At 37.9% G+C, this 23,411-nt stretch overlaps 1 protein-coding gene across 2 annotated transcripts in view; it reads right to left on the bottom strand.

Moving 5' to 3' along the window:
- The window catches only part of EGFL6 (EGF like domain multiple 6), a 31,924-nt gene that overhangs the window by 6,673 nt on the left and 1,840 nt on the right, over positions 1–23,411 (bottom strand). For both annotated transcript variants that reach the window (XM_079307388.1, XM_079307389.1), the window contains exons 2-8: positions 21,216–21,325; positions 19,038–19,130; positions 16,122–16,241; positions 15,172–15,291; positions 14,366–14,500; positions 12,566–12,688; positions 5,709–6,032 (exon numbers count right to left, since the gene is read on the bottom strand). In XM_079307388.1, the coding sequence (XP_079163514.1) occupies positions 5,709–6,032; positions 12,566–12,688; positions 14,366–14,500; positions 15,172–15,291; positions 16,122–16,241; positions 19,038–19,130; positions 21,216–21,325 (1,025 nt within the window). The remainder of the gene's footprint in view (positions 1–5,708; positions 6,033–12,565; positions 12,689–14,365; positions 14,501–15,171; positions 15,292–16,121; positions 16,242–19,037; positions 19,131–21,215; positions 21,326–23,411) is intronic.

The raw sequence follows: 23,411 nt of genomic DNA, 5'->3' as shown, positions 1-23,411 counted from the left end.
TGTAGCCATGTGCTATCAAGCAAAGAACTGTCATGGACAAAAAAAAAAAAGAGTCCAGTTTTGTTTCCAAATCTATTTTTGTTTTCAGTCAGGCATTACAATCAGATTTTGCACTCATTGAAAGATATCACTGCACATGATGAGAAACTGCAAGTTTCAGCTTACAGAAAGGTTTCAAAGAAACCTTACTGCTTGAAAAGTGCCTACATTTCACAACATCCTCACACATAGCCATGATCCAAAGTTTACTCCCTCATATGTGATAGGAGAGTCAGAACTGCTCTTTTTAGCTCTTCTGCTGTCAAGTAGTCTTGTAAAAAGGCAGGTCTCATCTCATATTCTCTAAGAAAAAACTCTCAAAAAGCACACATATGTCCCACTCTAGGCAAAGCAGTGTCTATCCTTCTCTCTGTACAGGTGCCCTCCCATCTGCTTATCTGCAGCAATAGCTAATATGTAATTCTACATACAAACCCCTTCATGTCATATCATGGTGCCACACATTCTTAACCACTTACGTCATCAAGCCCATTTAGAAGAAACAACACAAAACCCAGAAAAAGAGTGGGTTTTTCTGTAAAACTTTAAAAAAATCAAGCATAATATAAGATGTAGTAAATTCTAAGACAAGCTTCCTATATATGTGGTATTCCACTAGGACTCACGGGAATATCCCATTCCTCTGCTACCACATCCTGCTCTGAAAGAATTACATTTGCCAGAAGTCTGACATGTATAGCTATGAATTGAGCTGTGATGTGAGCATTAATAGCTCAGAGTGGTGTAATTACCAGAAAAGAATAAGATTAAAAGCAAACATCATGATTAACTGGGGGAGTTCTCTTGTTAAGCATCAAGAGCTGTGAAGCCATAAGGGGAGCAGTCCACTTTCAGTATTGCCAAATGCTAATCCCTCCTTTTCATCCTTGATGCTACCAAAGGAAGTGTCTCTGTGTAATAATGTGGCTGGTTCCATGATATTACAGGAGTTGTAAGCATGATGTGAATTTCATAAACTGATAAAGCATAGAAAATAAAATTTAGTTGCAGCCGGCAATACCATTTTGAATTATCAATGGTAGCCAAAAAGTACTCAAATGTTAGAAACTGTCAGAATTAAAGTTGTGCTTAATTATTTCAGTGGAGCTTGAATGTAGCATCTCTGCAATCCTTGCTTATATATCCAAGTACTTTGGTCCAGCTCTCTGTGTCTTCTCCCATATACAGAAAAGGCACTTTTCATGTAATAAAGAGCTTTCCAATACTATGGTTTACTCTCATTTGTATTAAAATATTCAATAATAATGAATAGATAGTTAATGATAAATAATCATATCAATAAATAATTAGTATATTAATAAATAAATATTCCTATTTATTAAACTGCTCCCTTCACGGGACTGGTCCTTCCTCACACTGGACAAGGCAAGAATCCCATGGAAAATAGTAATTTGAAGAATTTCAGATGGTATCATAAGATACAAAAATATAAGAAAAAAAGTTTTGATTGATGACCTTAATTTTGACATTTTTTATATATTGTGGGCTTCACTTTGCTGTCTTTATCTGTTGTGTGGTTGTTTTAAAAAAATTGGTAAATAGCAATTCTCATGAAGGTCCAGTATTTTGGGCCTATTTTAATAATTTCCATTTCTATGTAATATTTTCCTTTTTTCCTACAATATTTTTCTGTGGATCCCTATGTATTCATTATGTAGTAAACTACTATGATAAATAATACATCAATTTAAAAAGACTTTTCTATTTTTCCTAATTAACTACTCTCCCCAGAAAACAAACAATATCAGTATTAATAATACAAAAGGCAGATGCTATGTGAATACTTGAGGGGATTTAATGTTGTAGTAAAGGAATCTGCTGAATAGACATGAGCAAAGAAAGGAAAAAATTGTACAAGTTTATGAGCTGTATATTTGAGCTAATGATGTTCTCTGAAGGATCACTCAATGTCATTAAAATTGAAAGTGTTTTTAAAGCCAAATGTTCAAGCAATTAAGCACCTGAATCATGACTGATTTTTTATGATAACAAGGGTCAAGTACAGCACATGGAAATTTAGAAGGAAAGAAAACACAGTTAAGCAATGTATCCTGAAATGAAAATGGTACAGTGTTTTAAATCCTTGAATCACAGTTGGTATCAAACAAGAAAGCCACAGATAACAGAGAGTTCACAAAGTTAGTGAAACTACATCTTGGGCATGCTGCTATCTCTGCATGAAGCAGCAAAACAACTTTCTGCCAGAATTCCCTAGCAAAATAAAATCTCTCTAAAAAATTCAGCATATTAATCTCTTAGCTCTATAAAGGAAAATTACAGCCAGATATGACTGGAACAAATGCAGTATAGGCAAAATACAGATGAACCACAATGTTTTAATATTTTCAAGCAGTAATATTCATTGTTACTGCTGTCATCTGTAGTGGCAATCTTTGGAGAAACAAGTAGACTCTGCCTCTCTGCCTAGCCCATGTTGAAATGTCCTGGTTTGGTTTGGGGAGGTCCTTGAAAAAGGATCTTACCAATCATCATGGCAACAATATATACTTTGGATTTTCCTGCGGATGAAGGGGTTTCCGTGTGCCCTCACTCAAACTGAAATCTGGAAAATTAGTGCATTCCAAGTAGTGTAGCTCTGAGTACTCAACTAGAAGGCTGCATAATCCCCCCTTTGCAGTCCAAGTTCCCTTTGTCTCACCAGGCAGAGAGAGCAGAGCCCTTTGTCCTTTTAGCAAAACCCAGGGTGGCCCTACCTGACCTGTCCATGCAGGCCAAAAAAGACACCTGTTGAGATGTTTGAGTTCCATCCATCCATCCATCCATCCATCCATCCATCCATCCATCCATCCATCCATCCATCCATCATCCATCCTTCCATCCATCCATCCATCCCATCCATTCCCTGCATCCATCCATCCATCCATTCCATCCATCCATTCCATCCATCCATCCATCCATCCATCCATCCATCCATCCATCCATCCATCCATCGCATCCATTCCATCCATTTTTTTTTTAACCAGGCCTCAAAATTGAGGAATCAGAAAAGACCATAGTTCTTTATGGCACAAATTTTGGAATAAATATATCTATAACAAATAAGAGTATAATTTATAAATATTTAATTTATTATTTACTGTAAATTATACTGGACTCGATTAGTACTATGCTCCTAAAAGTGATAGATCAGCAATATTCCCACAATTCTGTTAAGAAATAAAAGCTTTTAAGCTTTTAAAATGCAACTGCAGGGGAACACACTCTTGCCAAGGGTCAAGCTCCCTTCAGGATCTATAAGCATTTTGCTGGTAATTAGTGAATCTTTTGAGTCTCTCCCAGTCTAATCACATTTAGCCCAACATATCTGGTCAATTCACAGCACCCTCTTGGCACACACAAGCTCCCCATTAGCTTACCTTCATGAAGAAGCCTGAGTACCTGAACACCCAATGTTAACAAACATCAACATATATATTGCAACCATGCTCTGTTCACCTTCTCAAGTTTCTGTAAAATTATGGCCAGCTTTGGATTAATTAGCATGACTGGGAAGAGTTATGTCCTTCTTCAGGATAGTATTTTGGTATAAATGTGTGTGAAACACAATTCTCTAAATGTAAAAGTATGGCCACCAGAAAACCTGTGTTTTATTGCTTCTTGTGAGAACGGAGGCAAATCACTTAATCCTTTGCTCTGAGACTCTCAAATGTATCTGGCAGTACCAGCACAGCAAGGCTGAACCCCAAGGGTAGTTTGTCATACAGTGAAAATTCTACCCCAGTTCAGCATCAGCTCCTGCACCTGCTGCCTCTTTTAGATAAGTAATTTATGAAGGGATCCTCAGAAGATGGAAGGAACACTTCTTTAGAGGAAGTGGCACATGCTAGCCATAGTGAAAGGCTGAGTAAAGACACAGGCTGGGGCTTAGGTGTGGCTGGCCAGAGGGAGAGTGATGTCCTAAGCACAGAACCCTCCACTTGGGAGGCATAGCACCTTAGTCAGAAATTTGTCACCATTTTATCTGGTTACAAGTTGACAAACAGAAGTCTCTTTTTGCATGCAGCTAGGTAGCAGATGTTTTGGTTTTTTAGAAAAATTACTGATTCCTGAATTGATTTTATGTGCCTATAGTACCAGAGAGAAATCTAAACATCTTCCAGGATGCTGGTCTACACTCACTATTTTCTGAATTACTTTGAAACGCTTGTTTGAAAACACAGAATGAATCACAGAATCATGGATGTTGCAAGAGCCATTTTTAGGTTACCTAGTCTGACTTGCTGATCAGGGTATTGCTCAATGCCCAATTCAGTCATATTATGAATATCTGCAAGGACAGGCACTTCACACCCTCTCTGCATACCCATCCCAATTTTTTCCACCTTCATGGTGAAATTGTCTTTTCAATTTATCTAAGGAGATTTTTTTTTGTTCCAGCTTGAATTCATCACTTCCTGTCCTATTGCTATATATTTCAAGAAAAGTATGTCCATTCCTTCCCTGTAACATTCCATTAAATAGCTGAAGAGATCATTCAGATCTCTTCTTCCCCTCCTCTCTCAAAGCTGAAAAAAAAGTTATCTCAGCCTCTCCTCATGTTCTCCCTGGCAGAGCACTGCTAGATTCAAACCAGTGTGTCCCATTCCCATTTGTTTTGTAATGGGAAGTACTAAACTTGCCTTTTTCTGCAAAGCATCTTTGTAAGCAGTCACCTCAAATCCATAATATAGCACAAGGCTTTTCCCTCTCTTTCCATTTGCTTTTGTTGAACTTCATATTGTTCCTGTCAGTTGCCTCCACAGCCTGGCCAGAGCCCTTTAAGGGCAGGACTGCCCTTCAGTGAATGGGTCATTCTCCCCATTTTGGTATTGTCAGCAAACCTGAAACCTGCCATTAACAATCACTGGTAATATTTGCAGGAAGGGACAGCCAACACCTGACTTTGTTCTGTTTATCAGCTCCCTAGTATAATTTGAGGAAGTAATATTAGTCTACATCCTTAGCTTAAACTGAAAAAGGCCAATTACCACTGAAAACAAAACAACAAAAAAATTTTAGGAGCATGCCTTTGGCAAAGAAGCTTGTATTCCCCAATGTATTAAGTGAATAATTACATTTTTTCTTGGCTGTCATACAGAATTACAATTTTACAGACCATTTTTTCCAGAGGACTTTAAAATTATCGTTCCTTTAAAAATATATACTTATCTCTCTTTCCAGGTTAAATAGCAATAAACTGAATGTTAACTTAATTTTTTTCATTTTTATTATTATAATTTTAATTGCTCTGGGATAGTATTTATTATTTTTCTATACTTGAGAAAGAGAAAATATAATGAATAAACAATTGACTGTGTGATTTTCATTGTAATTATTTTTGCTGCTACTTTGAAGAATGTTTGACTGAGACATTTGTACTAAAAACCAGTCATAATAATAGAATCACTTGGGTTGGAAGGGACCTTAAAGATGATTTAGTTCTAATATGCTATTCAATTTCTTGCTGTGTTTTTCAAAGTCTTCAAATATATTTTCAAAAGCATTAATTAGAACATAACCATCCCATGATTCTGTGATTTATTTTCTATGTAAATTCTGATTAAAGTGCTTGTAATGTTTTGTGATCATTTTTTAGTGTTTATACACATTTACATTGAAGCCAGACATTTAAAAAAAACCAAACTTACAAAAGACATCCCCTCTAAGGCTTCGCTCATCAATTTGATTTTCAAAATTTTCCTTCTCCTCTTCATCTGACTCTTCTGCCTCCTCTTCTGCAGCAGCTGCAGTTTCTTCCTGTTCTTCACTGTAGCTCCCAAGATCAATGCCACCTTCATAGTCCAGCAACTGCAAGTGGCTCTCAGAAGGTGTTGTCACACCTGCTTCTGGGATTGCATTCTTGATGGTTTTATGCTTTTTCACACTGCTTTTATGTGCAAGAAGTTTCTTAATTGTGTCCTTAGCTGTTCCAGGGCTTCTTGCAATTTCCTTCACTGACTTTTCAGGGATAACTAGAACCAAGAAAAAAATAGAAAATATTCATCTAAGGGATCATCCAGCAGTGACAATGTTTTTAAATGGGACCATGGTGTCCTTTACAAGGCCCAGAGACACATGGAATTAAATTCTCTGCTGTAAGTTCAGTTGTGCACAGAACCAAGCACACCTACACATGTTCAGTCTGTTGTATAGACAGCTCTGAGTTACAGTGAAAAGGCCAAAGCAATCCTCTCTAATGATCTCTTTGGACTCCTGTGTAACACAGGAGTAACACAGTCCATAGAGCTCCTTACTTAACTTTTTTTACACTGGAGCTCAGGCAAAAAACCAAAAATCCTTCTTCAATTTTTGGGCTAAAATTGTCCATGGAGCTGGGATCCCCTCCACAACTGCAGCCTAATAATAATGAGCATTTGTCTTGGCTATCTTTTGTGAATTTCTCTGACTAATTTTCCTTCCATGGCAGGCTGAAAGATACTGAAATAGAAGATATTTTGAGAAGACATACATCAAGTCCTCCATCATATTTTTTTAGCTCTTATTTAATTGCAGGAGGGAAAAACAAAATTCAGAGAAGCATCAAAGAATGCCAAATTGTTACCATCATGCAATTTCAAGGTGGAGTAGAACACAAATGTAACATTTCCTGAGAATTTTATGATTCCTCTTGGATGTGAAATACTGTATCCTATCATTTTGAATGAAGTGCTGCTGTTTTAATATTCTGGAATTATCCTTTCAGATGCTACTATGAAATGTTGTACACAATCATGTCATAAACTACTGTTTGAGTCCTTTATGTGAACTACCTAGGAAACAATGAAAGCAGAGCAGTTTCAGTGTGCTATAAAAAAGCCTTTGCATAAAGACAGAGTGTTTTCATCAGTGGATCAGAACAGCCTCATATACTGCTTCCCATCTCTGATTCTCAATTAGTATTGATGCTGCAGTTATTTTCATTTAATTTCTACTGTCTAATGCTTATATTATCAGGGCAAGAATATATTCTTATTTTGCTCCTCACTTTATATTAATGAAAATTTTATAGTAGTACCTTGAGACAGATGGATTGGACTTGGAACCTTGGGTAGTACTATTTTCTCTGTCCCTCTTTTCATGGAGACACAGCAAAAGAAAAAAGCATCAGTAAATAAAATAGAACTTCAGGTTAGTAGGAAAAGAGGAAAATTCCCTGAATTTATATTCACTTCTGGAAAATACAATCATCACTGTGAATGTGTCACATTTTTTATGGCAAATGCAGCTCCATACTATTTAGTATGTCAGGAACAGAATCAGACTCTTGGTGGCTCACTGTAGCATTAAAGTGTTTTTGAGATTGCTGTTGGAGTAAACAGATGCCAATAAAATGAATAAAAAGCAATAAAAATTAACAGGAAAACTTAATTCCAAACAAATTTCCTCTTTACTATCAGTAACAAGAAGCTTCATGCTTTTAATAGAGAGGCTATGGGGATTTTCACAGCCACAGGACTGACTGCTCAGCAAACCTTACATCTGCTTTTAGTTTCTGCTTTGAAGTTTCCTCATGAAATGGAAAATTCTTACAGTTCAGCATAATAACCTCTGCAGTGTCAGAAAACCAATCTCCTTGTCTGTTCAAAATTAAGCAGTGTGGAAAATCAACTGACAGGAGTGACAAAAACAGGGGGATGAAAAGGTATAAATTCCCATGTGCTTGCAGACTCCAATTTGCTGCTGCACTATGAAAATCTCCATGCTTGTGAAGATAGAAACTCTAGACATCAGGCATATTTTAGGACACAGCACTGGTCTTCTTCCAATCTGCATTCATCTTTAGAGTAGCCAGAGGTGTAGATTTAAGGCTTTTTATGTCTAGTCATAATTTGCAGGAGGACTAATGCAATGTAAGGATACTCCACCTTAAACTCAGTCTGATCTTTTCCATCCATGGCCTGTGCACTTGACTGAATGAGCAACTCACCTTCTCTGGTGCTCTGGGGTACTAACCTGAGACAGTGATTTTTCAGGACCCTTTGCCTCAAGATATGTAGATAAATGCAGACATGTTGGTCACAAACATTTGTGCACTTATCTGTCCATGTGACTGTAGAGAATTTTGGAAAGTGCAAAGAAATGTAGAGCATTCCACCCCAGCTCTTCCTTATGTACTTTGATGAGAAAGCATGCAGATTAATGCCTCCTGCTCATGCAGTTTCTGTTTATCACCCTAATATTAAAATATCTCAGTTTTGAAAGGTATTTTCTTTCTTTGAATTAGAGAGAACTAAGGTAAGAAGTAGGAAAACAAAGGCAAATGGTGGCTGAGGATAAAACTTTTCTGTCATCATTTGCTGTACAAAATTATAAATCCAGAGAAATGGATTGCTGTAGGATGTCTAATGACCACTTTGTGAAAGCTGAGTTGAAAAAAATACATAAAGAGCATATGCCAGCCCATTGACTGTGCTGCATTGTTAAAGGGAATTACTCAGGGGATGCTACAGGAGAGGGACAGACAAGGGTCTGTTTTCCTTCCACACACCCTGTGCCTGCAGCTGGTGCTGGCCCTGACCACACAGGGATGCAGGAGGAGAGACCTTGCTCTGCACTGAGGCAGGCACCCCACTGCCTCCCCTTCACACCTCCCAGAGCATTTAAAAACCTGGGAGAGACTGGCTTAAAAATCCTTTCATAGCTCCCTTTATAGCTTCTCTATGTAAGAGTTGGAGAAGTGTTGTGGGTGACAGACAACAATCTACCATGTGTAGGTGGAGTATGTAGATGTGAAAAAAGAATTGATGAGCATGACATACTTCAAGAAATGATTCCAAAAGTTATCAACCTCTTTTAGATATTCTTAAAAGAGTCTGAAAGCTTTCATAGAAAGGTTAAAAGACAGATCCTGGGCTATTATTTTCTTCAAAGCACCATGGAACATCATCTACCAATATGCCTTGCTACCCTATTTAATCTCCAAAATTTTTTACTTATTTAGAGAAGGACACTTTGAGAAATCAGAGCAAGTTTGTCACACTGGACTGTGCTTAATACATGACTACATCAGCCAGCAAGCTGTAGGAATATAGGAGGAATCTAGGAGGAAATGTGTGGTGACAAAAGCCTAAGTGTTACTCACTGAAGAATGACAGCAGTATTTGACTTCATAGTGAATTAAATTTTAAGAATATCACCAGCCATAGGATCACAATCATTTTTGAAGCTTTGAAACTTTATTATGTCAAAGCAAACTGTTCTCAGGATTGGCAAGTTAATAAGAAATCAAAATAATATGTGTATAAGGTCTAAGGGTTACCCTATCAGCAAAAAATGAGTAAGTAATACAAGAGGCAGAGGGAGAGTTGGAATTATTTTTTTGATTGCCACATAGGTACCCCGCAAAGCATAATGCAGAAGAGTAACCTCTGTCTCTAGCTGGGCATAACAAGAGTGTCATTGTTGAGCTCCTTAGAGTTATACATGTAGACTTAAAGATAGCAATCCTTTTTCCTGCTATTTTGCAAGACCAAAAAAGTGAATCAAAAATAGGTTCTTTTCTTTTTTCCCCCAGGAATCTTAATTGCTTATGGAACCTTGTAAAACTCTGTTCTTAAATGAAATAAAAGCTAAAATACACGTAGCAGCATGTGGCAGGGGAAATGTGTGTTTTCAATGCACAATAGGAAATCAGGAAACACATGAACCTGAGAACAGCAATAGATTGCAGCAACATAGAGGCCAGATGTGGAAATTACTAGGATCCTTTTAGGGATTGTTCAAATCAATTAATCTCTATGGATTCTCAAACAATGTGTTCTACAGGCAGCTCAGAAATGGTCTCCAATGTTCCATACATATAGGCGTTAAATGGAAAAAGGGTGCCTTAATAATCACAGGTCATAACCATACCAGCAGCTTTCTCTAAGTTAGTGTATTGACATACAAATTGAATGAAGGAATTTTCACCACCTTCTTTGCAAAGGGGAATTACATATGAAGTCACTTATTAGGCTGTTTGATGGCATGAGATGCAGCCACAGGAATTTAATTATAAACAATGTGCTTAACTGTTCTTCTTTCATACTCCAAAAATTAAATTATATATTAAAATAGTTTTCATTTAAAAAAAAACAACAACAAATACTGCTTCCATGGTAGCCAGGTTTTTTTGGGGTTTTTATTTTTTTTTTTTTTAATTTTTTTTTAATACTATAGGCAATTGCTATTAAGAACTAATGCTTCCCTGTGAAAACAGGATTCTAGCTCTGTGGGAATAATTATGTGGAGCACTGGAGACTTATTTAAGAAGGTTTTTGTTCAGCTGCAGCACAAGCCAAGGCCCATCTGCTGGGAACTGGAATGGGCCAGAGGAACTGTAGCCATTGTCACCAAAGGAAGTGTGAAGCCACAGCCTTCAGCCCCTAAATTCCCAAGATGGTGTTCTCATCCCATTAAACCCAATAGCAAAATTTCTTTGGGCTGCAGCAAAGGCAAGACTTTTCCACAATTGCTATATGACATGGAGAACATTTAGTGCTTCACTGTTGGCTGGTACATCCAATTGTTTGTGTCAATGTTTGAAAAAACATTTGCCCCAATAGCCAGACACGTCCTGTCCCTGTCAAGTTACACTGGTCAGATGTTCTTGAGGATTGCAATAAAAATTCAACTATTGAAAGATTCAAAGTTAAAAGAATCTCCTCCACCTTCCTTTAAAAGAAAAGGTATATGTTATGTGTTATGTTTAAAAGAAAAGGTATGTCCTTTAAAAGAAAAGGTATCTCTGGGGAATTACCACCAGAGAAACCAGTCTCTATTTAACATCTCTACATTTCAGGGTTCACCTACCACTGATTGTATTTTAATCTTCCTCTATTGCTGTTTACACTTTTCTAGCTGGACCCTCACCTTTTAACCTGCCTGTGGCTCTGACTGCTCTCATTACTGTGTGTTATTCCTCTATCATTTCTTGCAATAAATCTCTTTTCCAGTTAGTGTTCTATTGAGTTTATGAATGGCATGGATCCTCCTTCTACTAAACAACAAATGGATTTCAGTAATTGGAAATATGACAGGAAGAGGTAGGCAGAGGACAAACTGTGTAAGAGAAACATCTGTGAGAAGATAGGGATCATCTGACTACAGTACTGATTTTTATACAGGGCTAGGCATCAAAAAATTTCTCTCCACAAGTGAAAATATTTGTTATTTATATTTAAGCAGTCATTCATATTGAACTGTTTTTGCTTGACGAAAGAATATTTTATAGATAAAATTAGTCAAAAAGAAAATTTCCCTGGAAATTTTTACCTTCTCATTAAAAAGGCAAATAAATGAAAAAAGAAACAATAACAAACCAGACTATTTGTCTCAGAGATGTATTTGTTTAACATTTCACCTCTGGTGCATTCTGTTTTCACAAAACCATACCAAGATGTGTCATGTCAGTTTGCTTTGATATCCAGTGAAATGCATCCTTCATTTCAGTGAGCTGCAGTGACCTACCACAAGAGATGCTGTCTAGCAATGAACCTGGCTCATAACATTGAATTTGAGTAGAAGAATGCTCTAAACAGCTCTGCTGTGGTAATCTACATCCATACCAAGCCTTTCAGTAACAGCCAGATTTTTGTGTATTTTTCCTTGTTAAAAGTCAACATTTTTTACCTGAAGTTGAAACTCAGCAAAATAGTGCTCTCCTGTGCAAGACTAGGAGTGGGACTAGTGGGTCCCTTGCAACTCAAAATATTCTGTAAAAATACTAAATTATAAACATGTATTGTAAGTTTCAATTGCTACCATAATGAGAGTAGAAACATGAATAATAGAGGGACTCAGAACATCTGTGACCATGAAGTATAACCATGAGATATCTCTGATCAAGGATTACTTGAAAAGATTAATATATTATGTAGACTTCATCTGCTACAGGCAAAAGGTTTTAAAATGTTTGAGCAGGAGTCAAGTGTCCTCTTGAAGAAAACAACTTTAATGATGTTGCAGGAGAAACATCTGCCAGACTTAATAAAGGCATAAATTAAAAGGTTAATTTTAAATATAAAGACAAGAACAGCCTTCCCTTCTTTCTTCTTGAAGAGTCACATTCAGTTAAAGTGGGAAATGATATCTTTATAGGAGGTCCTCCATATTCAATAGACAAACAAAGGCAGACAGAGAAGTCCCAGCTTTCCTCCCTTTTCTCATTTTTTGCTAAGTTAGCCTGAAACTCTTCTGGGAGGGACTTTAGATCCCTCCAAGGGGTTAACCTTGGGAATTCATGGAGAAATCACAGTAGATTTTTTAAACTATTTTTTTCTGTTTCTTCAAATTCACTTCTCTGTTTTATTTGCAATTGCTAGAGATATTATGAGACTTAGAGACTTACAGGCAAAATTAAGTTGAACAAGTGATACTTGTATTAACTATGCTATGAGTCATATATTATTTTGTGGAGAGATATTGCAGCACTGTTCAACATGGCTTTTCTGAGAACATGCCCTTTAATGATCAATTATTGGAGAAAAACAATCCAGCACAGTTCCTGACATGCAGTGTTACTCACCAGCACAATCAAATCCACTTCCTCGGTAGCCCTGTTTACATCTGCACTGGAAGGATCCTTGGCTGTTGAGGCACTCTGCATGGAGGCTGCACCTGTGTGTATTTGTCACACATTCATTTACATCTGGGGAGGATATAAACACTTCAGTGAAAGCTGTGTTGGAACCCAAAGCTCCTGACAGGCTGTTTGTGCCACCCATCTCTTTCCAGGTTTGTAAGAACTAATGTTGGACCAAAACAGAGCAGTGACCATCAGAGGCAGAAGAATTCAGCTAGGAGAGAATGCTTGTGTCAGCTCCAAATGCACAGATGCTGGTGCATGCATCCATGAAAACATAGAGATTCCCAGTAAAGACAAGGTGAATGCAGTGATTTCCTGACTGAGGACAGGATTCAAACCATAGGTTGCACGCAATTTTCTATCAAGAAAATTCACAAGGCACCAAGAGAATGTGTGACATCAATTAAAAAAGAGCTCACCAAAACATTCCCATTCTTTCATTCACTGTAGAAAGAATGCAATGGAAAGTAACCCTGAGTATGCCAAGATGTCAAGATCTTTAAACTACCTCTCACATTCCAACATATATATGATGCTGCATGAAAAAGGTATAATAAGCAAAATTCAGTAGAAAATACTACATTCAGCTCACAGCAAAATGTACAGGAACGAAGAATATTTGATTTTACTCCTTTACAAAGATGTTTCTGATTTATCCCACATGAGGGAGTCATGTTGGTGCACAAATGTTTATACCACTCATGTTTTATCCAGATTGCAGCATATTTAGCAGCTGACAGGTCCTCTCATAATGTAAGTCAGCAAACAAACAAGTAGCAGGAAGACTGACTTAAGTCTGCTCTGTCTGAAAGTGAGATTTAAGTTTGCAAATAAAATCCTCACTACTGAGACCTTTCAATTTTTCCACCATCCACACATAATGTATGAGAAAAGAAAATATTTTTCCCCTTGAAGTCTCTCAGGGTTTGCAGACATGAAATGCAAACTTAAATCTCCCAACCTTATGACTTTCCTCCCACCCCTCACTTCCAATATCAATTAAATATAAACTAATCCCATTAATTCTCTTTTATGCACGTGTAGTAGTTCCAACCCTTCCAGGCCCTTGTGAAGTCAACAGCTTGAACAATACTCCTGCAGCACTTGCACTTTGCTATTCTTCCAGAATTCAGCTAATGGATTGTAACAGGAGTTAAGCACATTTTGACATTTGTTTTAACATCTGAACATGTCAAGACAACTTTTTGCCTGTATTTTTTTTAAGGAGAAACATTGTCATGCAACAGAAACCTGAAAAGTAATTGAAACCTACTATTTTCTTACTTTTTTTCCCCCCAAGTTCTGTACAAACCACCCAAATAACTGTTTTACAGTCATGAAGGCATTTACTTCACATTCCTCAATAATGAAAAGAAAAAAATATGGTGGGACTGCTTAGTCATCACAGTTTGAAACCAAGACAACAAAAAATGGTTCCTTTAATTAACCCTTTACTGGAAGCAGCATTTTTTTTTAGTCAAGGGTTGCCAACTTACAACAAACTCTTGCTCATCTTGACTTGGCACAATGAGGCAATTTAAATTGTAAATCCCACTGATTCAGTTTTTAGAGAAAAAAAAAAAAAAAGAAACAGAGAAAAATTCAAAGTCCCATCAAGAATATTCTTAGTGTGACATCTTTTACCCATTTCTGAGGCATCATCCTCAGGACAGGCCAGCATGCTGGAGGCAATGACAGGGAATAAAAATGGAGAAGGAATAGCCATGGGCTAGCTCTTACCTACACAGTTGTAGCGACCACTGGTGTATTTCAGTTCATAGCCCAGCTGGCACTTGCAGTAGAAACTTCCAAATGTGTTGACACACCTGCGGTTGTATGAGCAGACAGCTTTGCCAGTGGAGCACTCATCAATGTCTACAGCAGGAGAAGGGATGCTGGTCAGATCCATGAGAAGGTAAAATGGGAAAAAAACTCACTGGGATTTGCTTGGGAGTTGTTTTGTCTTGGTATCACAAATAAACTTAGTACAAAAATCATAATTTCACATTTGGCGATGGCTTTCACATGGGTTCTTTTGAGTGAAGCAGTAAAATGTGAGCTAACTTTATGGAAGAACACAGTACTAACTATTATAAGCAATGCTTTCTTCATCACAGGAAACTCACAGGTAATGTTGAGGCTTCTGGAGAAAAACTGAGAGGTTTGTATTGTGGGTCATAACAAAAAAAGAAAGCCCCATCCTAACAAAAAGCCCAAATCCTATAACACATTGTGTCAGCAGGGCAGCTTCCCACAGGCAGAGCACTGTAATTAATGGCCTCATACCAACAGGGAGAAACTGAATCTGTTGATGATTCTAAGTCATGTGAAAACATGGGGTGAGAGTTGTCCAAAGAATTACATGGTCAATAGTTCAAGAAAAAATATTTTTGGAAATGTATGAAATTTTTACATCACACTGAGAGTAACAAGAAGTGTTATTTAAGCCAGTCAGGAGGGTTAACTACTTCCTAACCTTTCCCCAGAATCTCATGGCTTTGGGGATCCTGCAGAAAGGAAGCTGAGAGTGAGCTCTCTAACCATACCAATGCATGTCCTTCCATTTGGTCCCAGCTGAAGGCCACCTGATGGACAGAGACACTGCACCTGCCCTTTCACTTCTTCACATCCATATTGGCAATTCACCATGGCACATGTCCTAGAGCCTGAAAACAGTATTTAAAATAAGAGGAAGTGAAAAATTCTAGACTGGAATCTAGGAATCACACAATTTTAAGATAGATATGGATAAATACAGAAATTAATCAGAATAACAAAAATCCATTCATTATAAATAAAGCTGTTTATGAATTACCATATTAAAAAATCAGAAGCCCCTGAGATATTTTCTACAAACAAAACTCTGTCACCAAAAAACTAGAAGCTTTCCCAGGTCTGAAAAATCAGGCTGGCTAAAAAAGCAGAATGCTTTCCATTTCATGCTGGCTTAAAGACAAAGAAGATAAGTAGAAATACCTATTTTCACAGGCTTAGATAAGCCTTAGATCTTACAGCAAATATTTGCAAGAACAGTTTTCATCAACTGTCGAAAGCATATTAACACAGATAAAATAAATCAGTTGTGGAGCACAGAAAGGTAAAGCAAGGAATAATGGCATGAAATTCAGCACAGTAAAAAGTGATCTGTATTGGTGCTTTGCTTGAATATATTCAGTAATCCTTATTCAACAGATGGACTGGCAGGACTATACACAGAGATCATAGTAGCTGCTCTATCTGAAGCAACACTATCAAAGACTTTTACTTCTATCAGGACCAAAACACTTCTGAAGACCAAAATATAAGTATGACCTAGTTTATCTTACCCAGGAACTAACAAATAGGAAGCCTCTTTCAGCTGAGACAGTACCAGAGAGCAGGGGCAAAGACCCTATCCTGAATAAGGTAAATCTGTTCACCACAAAAAGAAAATCTGCTGGGATTAAATGTGATTAGGTGATTTTGGTGTGCCTGTTCCATCAGCTCTGTTACTTACTTGCACATGTGCCATCTGGCATGAGCATGTACCCGTTGAGACAATAGCACTTGTAGCTGCCATGTGTGTTCATGCATCTGTGCTCACAGGGACGTGGCTTCAGTCCACATTCATTCAGATCTGCAGAAGTCATTAGAACTGAGTGAGTGCTGGCCTTTTATACATATATTCATGCATATAGGTGGATAATGTTGCCTAATGTGTGGAGCTCCCCAGAGTGAAATTGTCTGGATGGAAAATAAGCCAGCCCCTTGCAAGATGAGAGTTTAGCAGACCATCTGGCTGAAAAACTGCTAGTAAAACCTACATACACAGACCTCTACACTTGAAAAATTAATGCAAACTCTGGCCACATCTGGCAGCTTGTTAGGAAGAAGTGGACGGGTGGAGAGAATTGTAGCTAACTTTTTTTTTTTTTTTTTTGAGATTTTAAAATAGATTTTTTTATGGTTCTAGCCCTCCAATTGACCTCTGTATTAGAAAGGCAAAAAAACATGAGACTAAGACCAGCAAAACAGTGTGAGATAAAGTGAAACAAAGATTTTTACTTTAATTTTTTCTGGGCTACACACTGGCACCAAGATTATCAGTAGCAGAAATTAAATACAATATATGCTAATAATTACGTGACTTTAAAAGAATTCCAAAAATCTAAAAATTCTGAGAATGAAACATCCTAAATCCTTCTCAAAATCCAGGATTTAAAAGCTTCTCAGAAACTAAATCAAATTCCCAACATTTTTCCTCCACAGGGAGAAAATGAGAATTCTAAAATGTTTATTTGTATGGTATAGGGTGAGCAGTGATGACAATGATATTTGGCCTATGACAAGGGGACAACATCTGTGTTTTTTGCTTCCAAGATCTGACACCTCTACCTCTTGTAGTGACTAGTAAATAGACAGAACTCATTTATAGAATGTAGCAGCACATGCAGGCCATTCAACATGTGTTTAACAGTTTAACCAATAATATAATTTCAGTAAAGATGGAGCTCTCCAGGCAATCACTGAACTTGTGTAACTCCACTTCTAATGGGAGAAGCATCTGTTCTTGTGTCACACCCTGCAGACCACAGGAATAAAACCTCCAGGCTATTCAAAGCATAAACTTTTTGGAGGTGTACAAGTGCATGTTACAGCTCAGTCCAGGGAAGAGAGAGGGTTGTTGCATTCTATTATTCTCACAGGGTCTGTTTGAAAAGGGACAACCTGCTTGCAAATCACACTGGGTTTTTTTTGCTTCTGTGACTCCACTAAATAAGTAAGACCCTCTTTAACAAAGAAACTAGAGAACAAAAGTTATTCCACTTAGACCATACATTTTCAAAAGTGCGTATCTGCACCTATCTTTCACAATGCACAGATAGCATGCACAGTTCTAAAAAGAACCTATGGAGATAAGGCTAATTTAGCTCAGACTTGGTGGCAGACTAATACAGTCCCCTTATCTCTGTTATTTTAGTTAGCCCATGTTGAGCTTGCTCAGCAGGATATTCTGCTGTAAGGACAGACCAAGGCTACATCTGCCAGTAAATTAAAAATGGGTATTAGCACTCCTGGCTGATGGAACATGACCACCTATAAACTATACCGTTGAAACAAGAAGTTCTTGGACATTTCTGGCCTGTACTAGTCACAATTTCACTGGTGGAAAAAATCCTGGCCATGCTTCAGGAGGCAGAAAAGCCCAGGAGCTAACAGGGAATGTGCATGTGCAGGTCTGTGCAGTGCTGCCTCCAAGCCTCAGTGTCTGAAGTGCACAGAGCTGATCCGATTGCCTATGGAGAGAATGCCAGATGCACACAGAATTACTGCAGGGAAAACACCTCCAAGCTGAGGGCTTCTTTGCTGCCTTTTTGTAACATTTAAGCTGCCAAATAATTTTTGAGGTTAAACTTCTGTGTTTACAGGCTGAAGTTGTAAATGGTACTTTTATATCTATTGCATATAGCCACTGCTGCTGTTTCCCTTTCCTCTCTAGTGGTACTGAGGATTTAACTTCTTTCCCTGTGAGAAACTGCAAAAGATAGATTTTTCCAAAATACTTAATAGCACATCTTTAGGGCATATTATTTGAAATATACTGTGTAATAAATGGGCTGTTTTAACTATGAAAATGTGTGTTTAGCATATCAATGCAATATTTTCAAGCAAAGTCTGCAGGAGCTTTGGAAGGTAGAAATGACAGACCTAGTCATTTGTGTGGCCTTTATGCCATGTTTCCATCATAGCACCTACAGCTCACTCATCTGCCTCTCCATGCACAGTGATCTGCTCCTTTAATCTGATTCAAGACAGGGGTCTTGTACTTTTGGAACAGGAAAAAAAAAGCTGAGTTCTTAACAATGTGTTAACTGAAACACTTCCATGTCAAATTCCAAGTTTATGGGGGGAAATGGTGCATTTAAAGTTTCTGAAAGTGCAATTTTAAGGACTCTCTATGGTGATTCTCAGAAATACCATCATATACATGCCAGCATATACAAACAGCCCAGGCAGATTGATAAATTGCATGTCTACCATACAATTGCAAGTCTTTCTGACTAGAATAATAGTTTAAAAAGAAATATGGGCTGCTAGTTTAAAAAATAACATGGCTTCTGGAATTGACTTCCATCTCTTCTGATACCTTCTTAAACAATTCTCCATGCCTTAATTCTCTGACTACAAGCATGACAGTTTGCCCTTGTCATCAGTCCATAGGATATATAAAATATAGGTTCAAATTTTTGTCTGCTGAAGGAGGCTTAGAGCTTGCTTGGCATGCTGAAGTTGCAAAAGCCTTAAATTCTTAAGTTCTTCTCCATCAACAAGAAAACATCCTGGTTTACTGCTTTGGAAGATGACAGAAAACATACTACAAGATAAGGAAACAGAAAACCAACACTCTCCTTTCTGGAGCATTTGCACTAACCTTGATTACAGGTTTTTCCTGTAAACCCAGGGAAACATTTGCATTTGTTTGGTCCCATGCACTCGCCATACTTGCAGCCATGTCCACAGGTAGCTGGTGGAGTCAGGCAGAGAAAGGAGAGAGAAAAATAAAAAGTTAGAAATAATCTATATGAGAACTTTTGCCCTGCTTAGTTGCCTAAGATGTTTTGCACAAGTTCAGCATCCTCCATACCTCTCCCTCTCGTCTGAGCACAGTAACTACTGATGAATTTTTTTTTTTTTTTTTTTTTTTACTGCATTGCTTACAACTCACATTTAGTTTTGCACTCTTCCCTTTTTCCTTTTTTAGGAAACCCATGTGAGAAGCAGCTGGCCAGTAGCATGAATTGCTATGCTTGGCATCTGGAATAGGAAAGAGGCAAGAGCACTCTCCTAGAGCCAAAGGAGACACATAATCCTATAGCAGTGTACAGTCTTGGATCTCCTCATTTGCAGCTGAGGATCGTGTCTGTCCCATGGTGGAACACCCAGAGCATATCTGTCATCAGGCAACTGTCCTTACCACACATCCCAGCAAGCACAATTTCATCAGGTTTACAATAATTTGAGAGGGCTTAACCTGGACGCATTGAAAAGGAACTCTAAGTCCTCTGGATCATCAATCAGAAATTGAATGCTGACTTTTATAAGCCTTAAGGCTCCTGAAGTCTCTCTAATTGGCAGCATGGGGGTTATTCAGGAAGAGCAAACCAAGCATGCACTTATATCAGGACTGAGGAAACAGTGAGAGAGTGTGCACCCGGATGTGAATCTTGATTCCTTATGTAGTTAAGCTGATCTGCAACCTATAGAAAAGTTTAGTTACTAAGTAGTAAAGTTAATATTAAAATTCATTCTTCTGAATTCAGGTATCTTCCCTGCATTAACAGATACATTCAGATGTACTGAAGGTACTAACTCAGCAGATTGAGGCATTTCACAACATTTCTTCCAGCCCTGAATGCAGTGTGGCACACTGCTTGTTCCCCTGGGATCCAAAGCATCCCTGCTTGGGATGCTCTCTCATGGAATGGACACATTTCTCTTCTGTAACTGAGGAGATGCAAGACTCCCAAAGATCAGCTTGCAGTGTTAGCACTGAAGCAGAGGAAAACATATCTGGATTTACAATGCAGGATTACCTTATAGGAGGCTTTAAATGGTTTGCCAAAGAACAGTCTTCAAATTTTATGAAAACATACTGCCTTAAAACAAGACAATCTACTCCACTGGCTGATCAAAAGTTACACTTGCCAGTTATCCCTGCAGGTATATATTTGCATCAAAACTAAAGTGCAATTAAGCAATGCAAGAAATACTACAATAATCCCTTTTTCCTTTCTTAAAATGGCATATAATATATACAGAACATTATAATATATACAGAGGCATTTTAGCATCTTTCCCTTTGAGTATATGGATTTTTAGCAATGAATAATCTTAAGCCTCTATACAAATTCATTGGATATAAAAGGCCAAACAATATAGGACAAGAGGTGCAACATCTGAAAAAGATTCCCAAAACATATATTTTATAATTTTGTTTTGTTTTTCCCAAATACAATTGGAGAGGGAGATTCCACACTGCATTCTGCCTGGGATAAGTAGATCTCTTATAAATTAGAAGTGTCTTAAAAGTCATTGTCTCTTCATTAAGAAATGATCCACAGACGAGAACGCTGGCTGGCTACTCAAGCTCAAATCAGAGGCACTTATTGCTTGGGGTTATTTATATTTTTTGAAAGTTAAAACCTTCTGATTCTCAGAGGATGTGTAATCTGAAGTTAAAGGATACCAACTGATATAAAATCATTTTAGGGGTCTTTATATAGCAATAGGAAACACTGCATTTATGGCACGTACTCCACAGCTGTGACAGTATAGCCACTGACCAGGGCTGCAGGAGGTTAGAACAGATGGTGCCTTCTGGATCTAAGGATTTCTGAACATGCAAGTTATAGTTGGGTGTTATTTACCCAAAGCTCTGCTCTTTTGTGGGAGATGGTCTCTCAAGCATGTTTTATAAACTCTCTCACAGTTACAAGATTTCACTGCTCAGAAGTTTTCTCTCTGTAACTTCTGGCAGACATGTAAAAAACCTCCTTTTCAGTACCGAGTAGGCAGCAACAGAGAGGAAACAAACAGAAGTTAATGTTACCTTCACAGTGGCCCTTGTTCTTCCTCCAGCCAGGACAGCAATCCAACCTGGAGCCGTAGCGACACACCCCAGGCTGGCTCAGAGCCCCCAGCTGCCCACAAGCTCTCGAGCTGTGTGAGGAAGGACAAACACTAGCTCCAGCAGGAAAATGCTCTAGTCCATTCCTCTGCATACCCCTTTGTACAATTCTCTTATGTTTAATCCACTGTCAGGCATTTTCATTTCACCAAACCTAGAGCAGTGTACCTAGACAGGAATGCAAGCTTTCAATGGATCAAAGAAACTGGGATGATGGGAATGTTTCACCAGCAATAAATTAACCCAAGATAAACCCTTTCTAATGAGAAACATGGCAAAGGCAAAAAATACAGCCAGCTTCCCTGCTAGAATGAGTAATTTTATTCAGTGAAGTCAATAGGGCTGCCTCAGTTTGTGTCACATGAATAACTGGATTGAATATATGATATCATAACTGACAGCACTATTGCCTCAGATGATGAAAGACTGATTCTACAGAAAAGCATGTTGAGAATATCAGTCAGCCCCATAAAAGCTAGTGACTTGCAGGCTCGTGGCCACTGCATACATGCATAAGTACAGACAGTCTCAAGCATTCTGGTTGCATGAGACTCTCTGACCACACAAATTAATGCTAATTTCACTTGCCAATAAGCCCAGGGGTTCAAAGTCGTTGTGCACATCAACAGCTGCAAGAATTGGAAAATCTGCCATATTAGTTGCCAAAATTATAAATCTGATGAAAATTCACAGCAATGTAAATCCTCTAGACCTCCTCTGTGCTTCTATGAGTGCTGTGGCTTTAGTTCTCTTCTCCCTCTTCTTGCTGTTACTTAAGTTGTCCACCACCACATGCTTGTCCTCTTTATGAAATTCTTTCCTTTATCCAAAAATCCTATGTCCTCATTGCTGTATCCAAGTCATAATTAAAAATGCATTTTCTTCAAAGAATCCAAAGTGTTGGTTTTGACCCAGAAAATTCATTTTTGGTGAGAGCTTTGTAGTAAGTTATTCAGGGTACTAAGGGGGGCAACACACTGCAACAAAAATCTCATGGTGGGGAAAAAATGGTGTAAAAAAGTCATCAGGCATGAACTTTTGCATTTCTTAGTCTGAGGCACAAAAAAGGTCATATTTTAGCACATTACAGGAATCCTTTGTGTGTATCCTCCTGCACTGATGTATAACATTTGCACTCACATCAAAACAAGGCAAACTAGTAGAACAAATATATGTATACACTTCAAAGACACAACATGTTAATCCAGAGTTTTCTTTAGTAGCTGAACCTTTGGAACCAGAAGGGAGTCCAGAGGAAATGCATAAGCTCATGTATCTGAAATACTCTAAAGAAAGAGATGGTCTTCATGTCACCTGGCAAGTAAAAAAGCTTCAGTGCTGGAATAAATTGTTCTGAAGCCACCCAACCTTTGCATCAACCCAGTGATACAGTTTACAGGAGTGTGTGTACTTGTACATGAACATCTTCAGACAAGTGAAAAAGTGTTTTGAAAGCTGTAACTCCTCTGTGTGTGTCTGGGACAAATCAGCACCCTGTCTCTGCATCTATAATCAATAAAACAACATTTTTCCATTTTGTTATCCACATGTTGCTGGCTTATATCACTTGCAAGTACACAAGTTAAAGAACATATGTTCTGCTTAATGACTAGAAAGTGGCCTTGAATTCACCTGGATAGTAAATATAGATTCTGCTTGCATCCCAAAAAATTCCTTTGAATCCATCTGGATAGTGCTATGACTCCCTTGGAAGGTTAAAATGCCTAAAGCGTGGAGGAAGAAGGATCTCATTCCTTTCCAGAAGTTGTTCATTTTCACAGGAAAAACTGATTCAGAAATGTTAAATAATTTACTTTAAAAAAAGTAATTACAAAGTATACAATCTTTGTCGAGATTTTGGAACAAACTTTCTTTAAAAGTGGGAAATGTTCCATAAAGCTGCAAATTAAATTAACATAGCTGAACACTATAGATATTGCCCTAGGCAAGGTCAAAAGGCTTGTTCTGACTTCCACAACAAGCATCAAGATAAAACTTACTTTTGTCATAGGGAAAGATCAGCTAGATCCCAAAATCTGGGAGGAAAACCAGTTTTGCCAGGTTAGTCTCTGTCACCCATGAAGACTCAACACCCATCAACTTAGCTATTTCTATCAG

This window comes from Erithacus rubecula (genome assembly GCF_903797595.1).
Source record: "Erithacus rubecula genome assembly, chromosome: 1".
In the NCBI taxonomy this organism is placed as follows: Eukaryota; Metazoa; Chordata; class Aves; order Passeriformes; family Muscicapidae; genus Erithacus; species Erithacus rubecula.
Note: the sequence above shows the minus strand (reverse complement) of the source record. Positions and strands in the feature narration are given on the sequence as shown.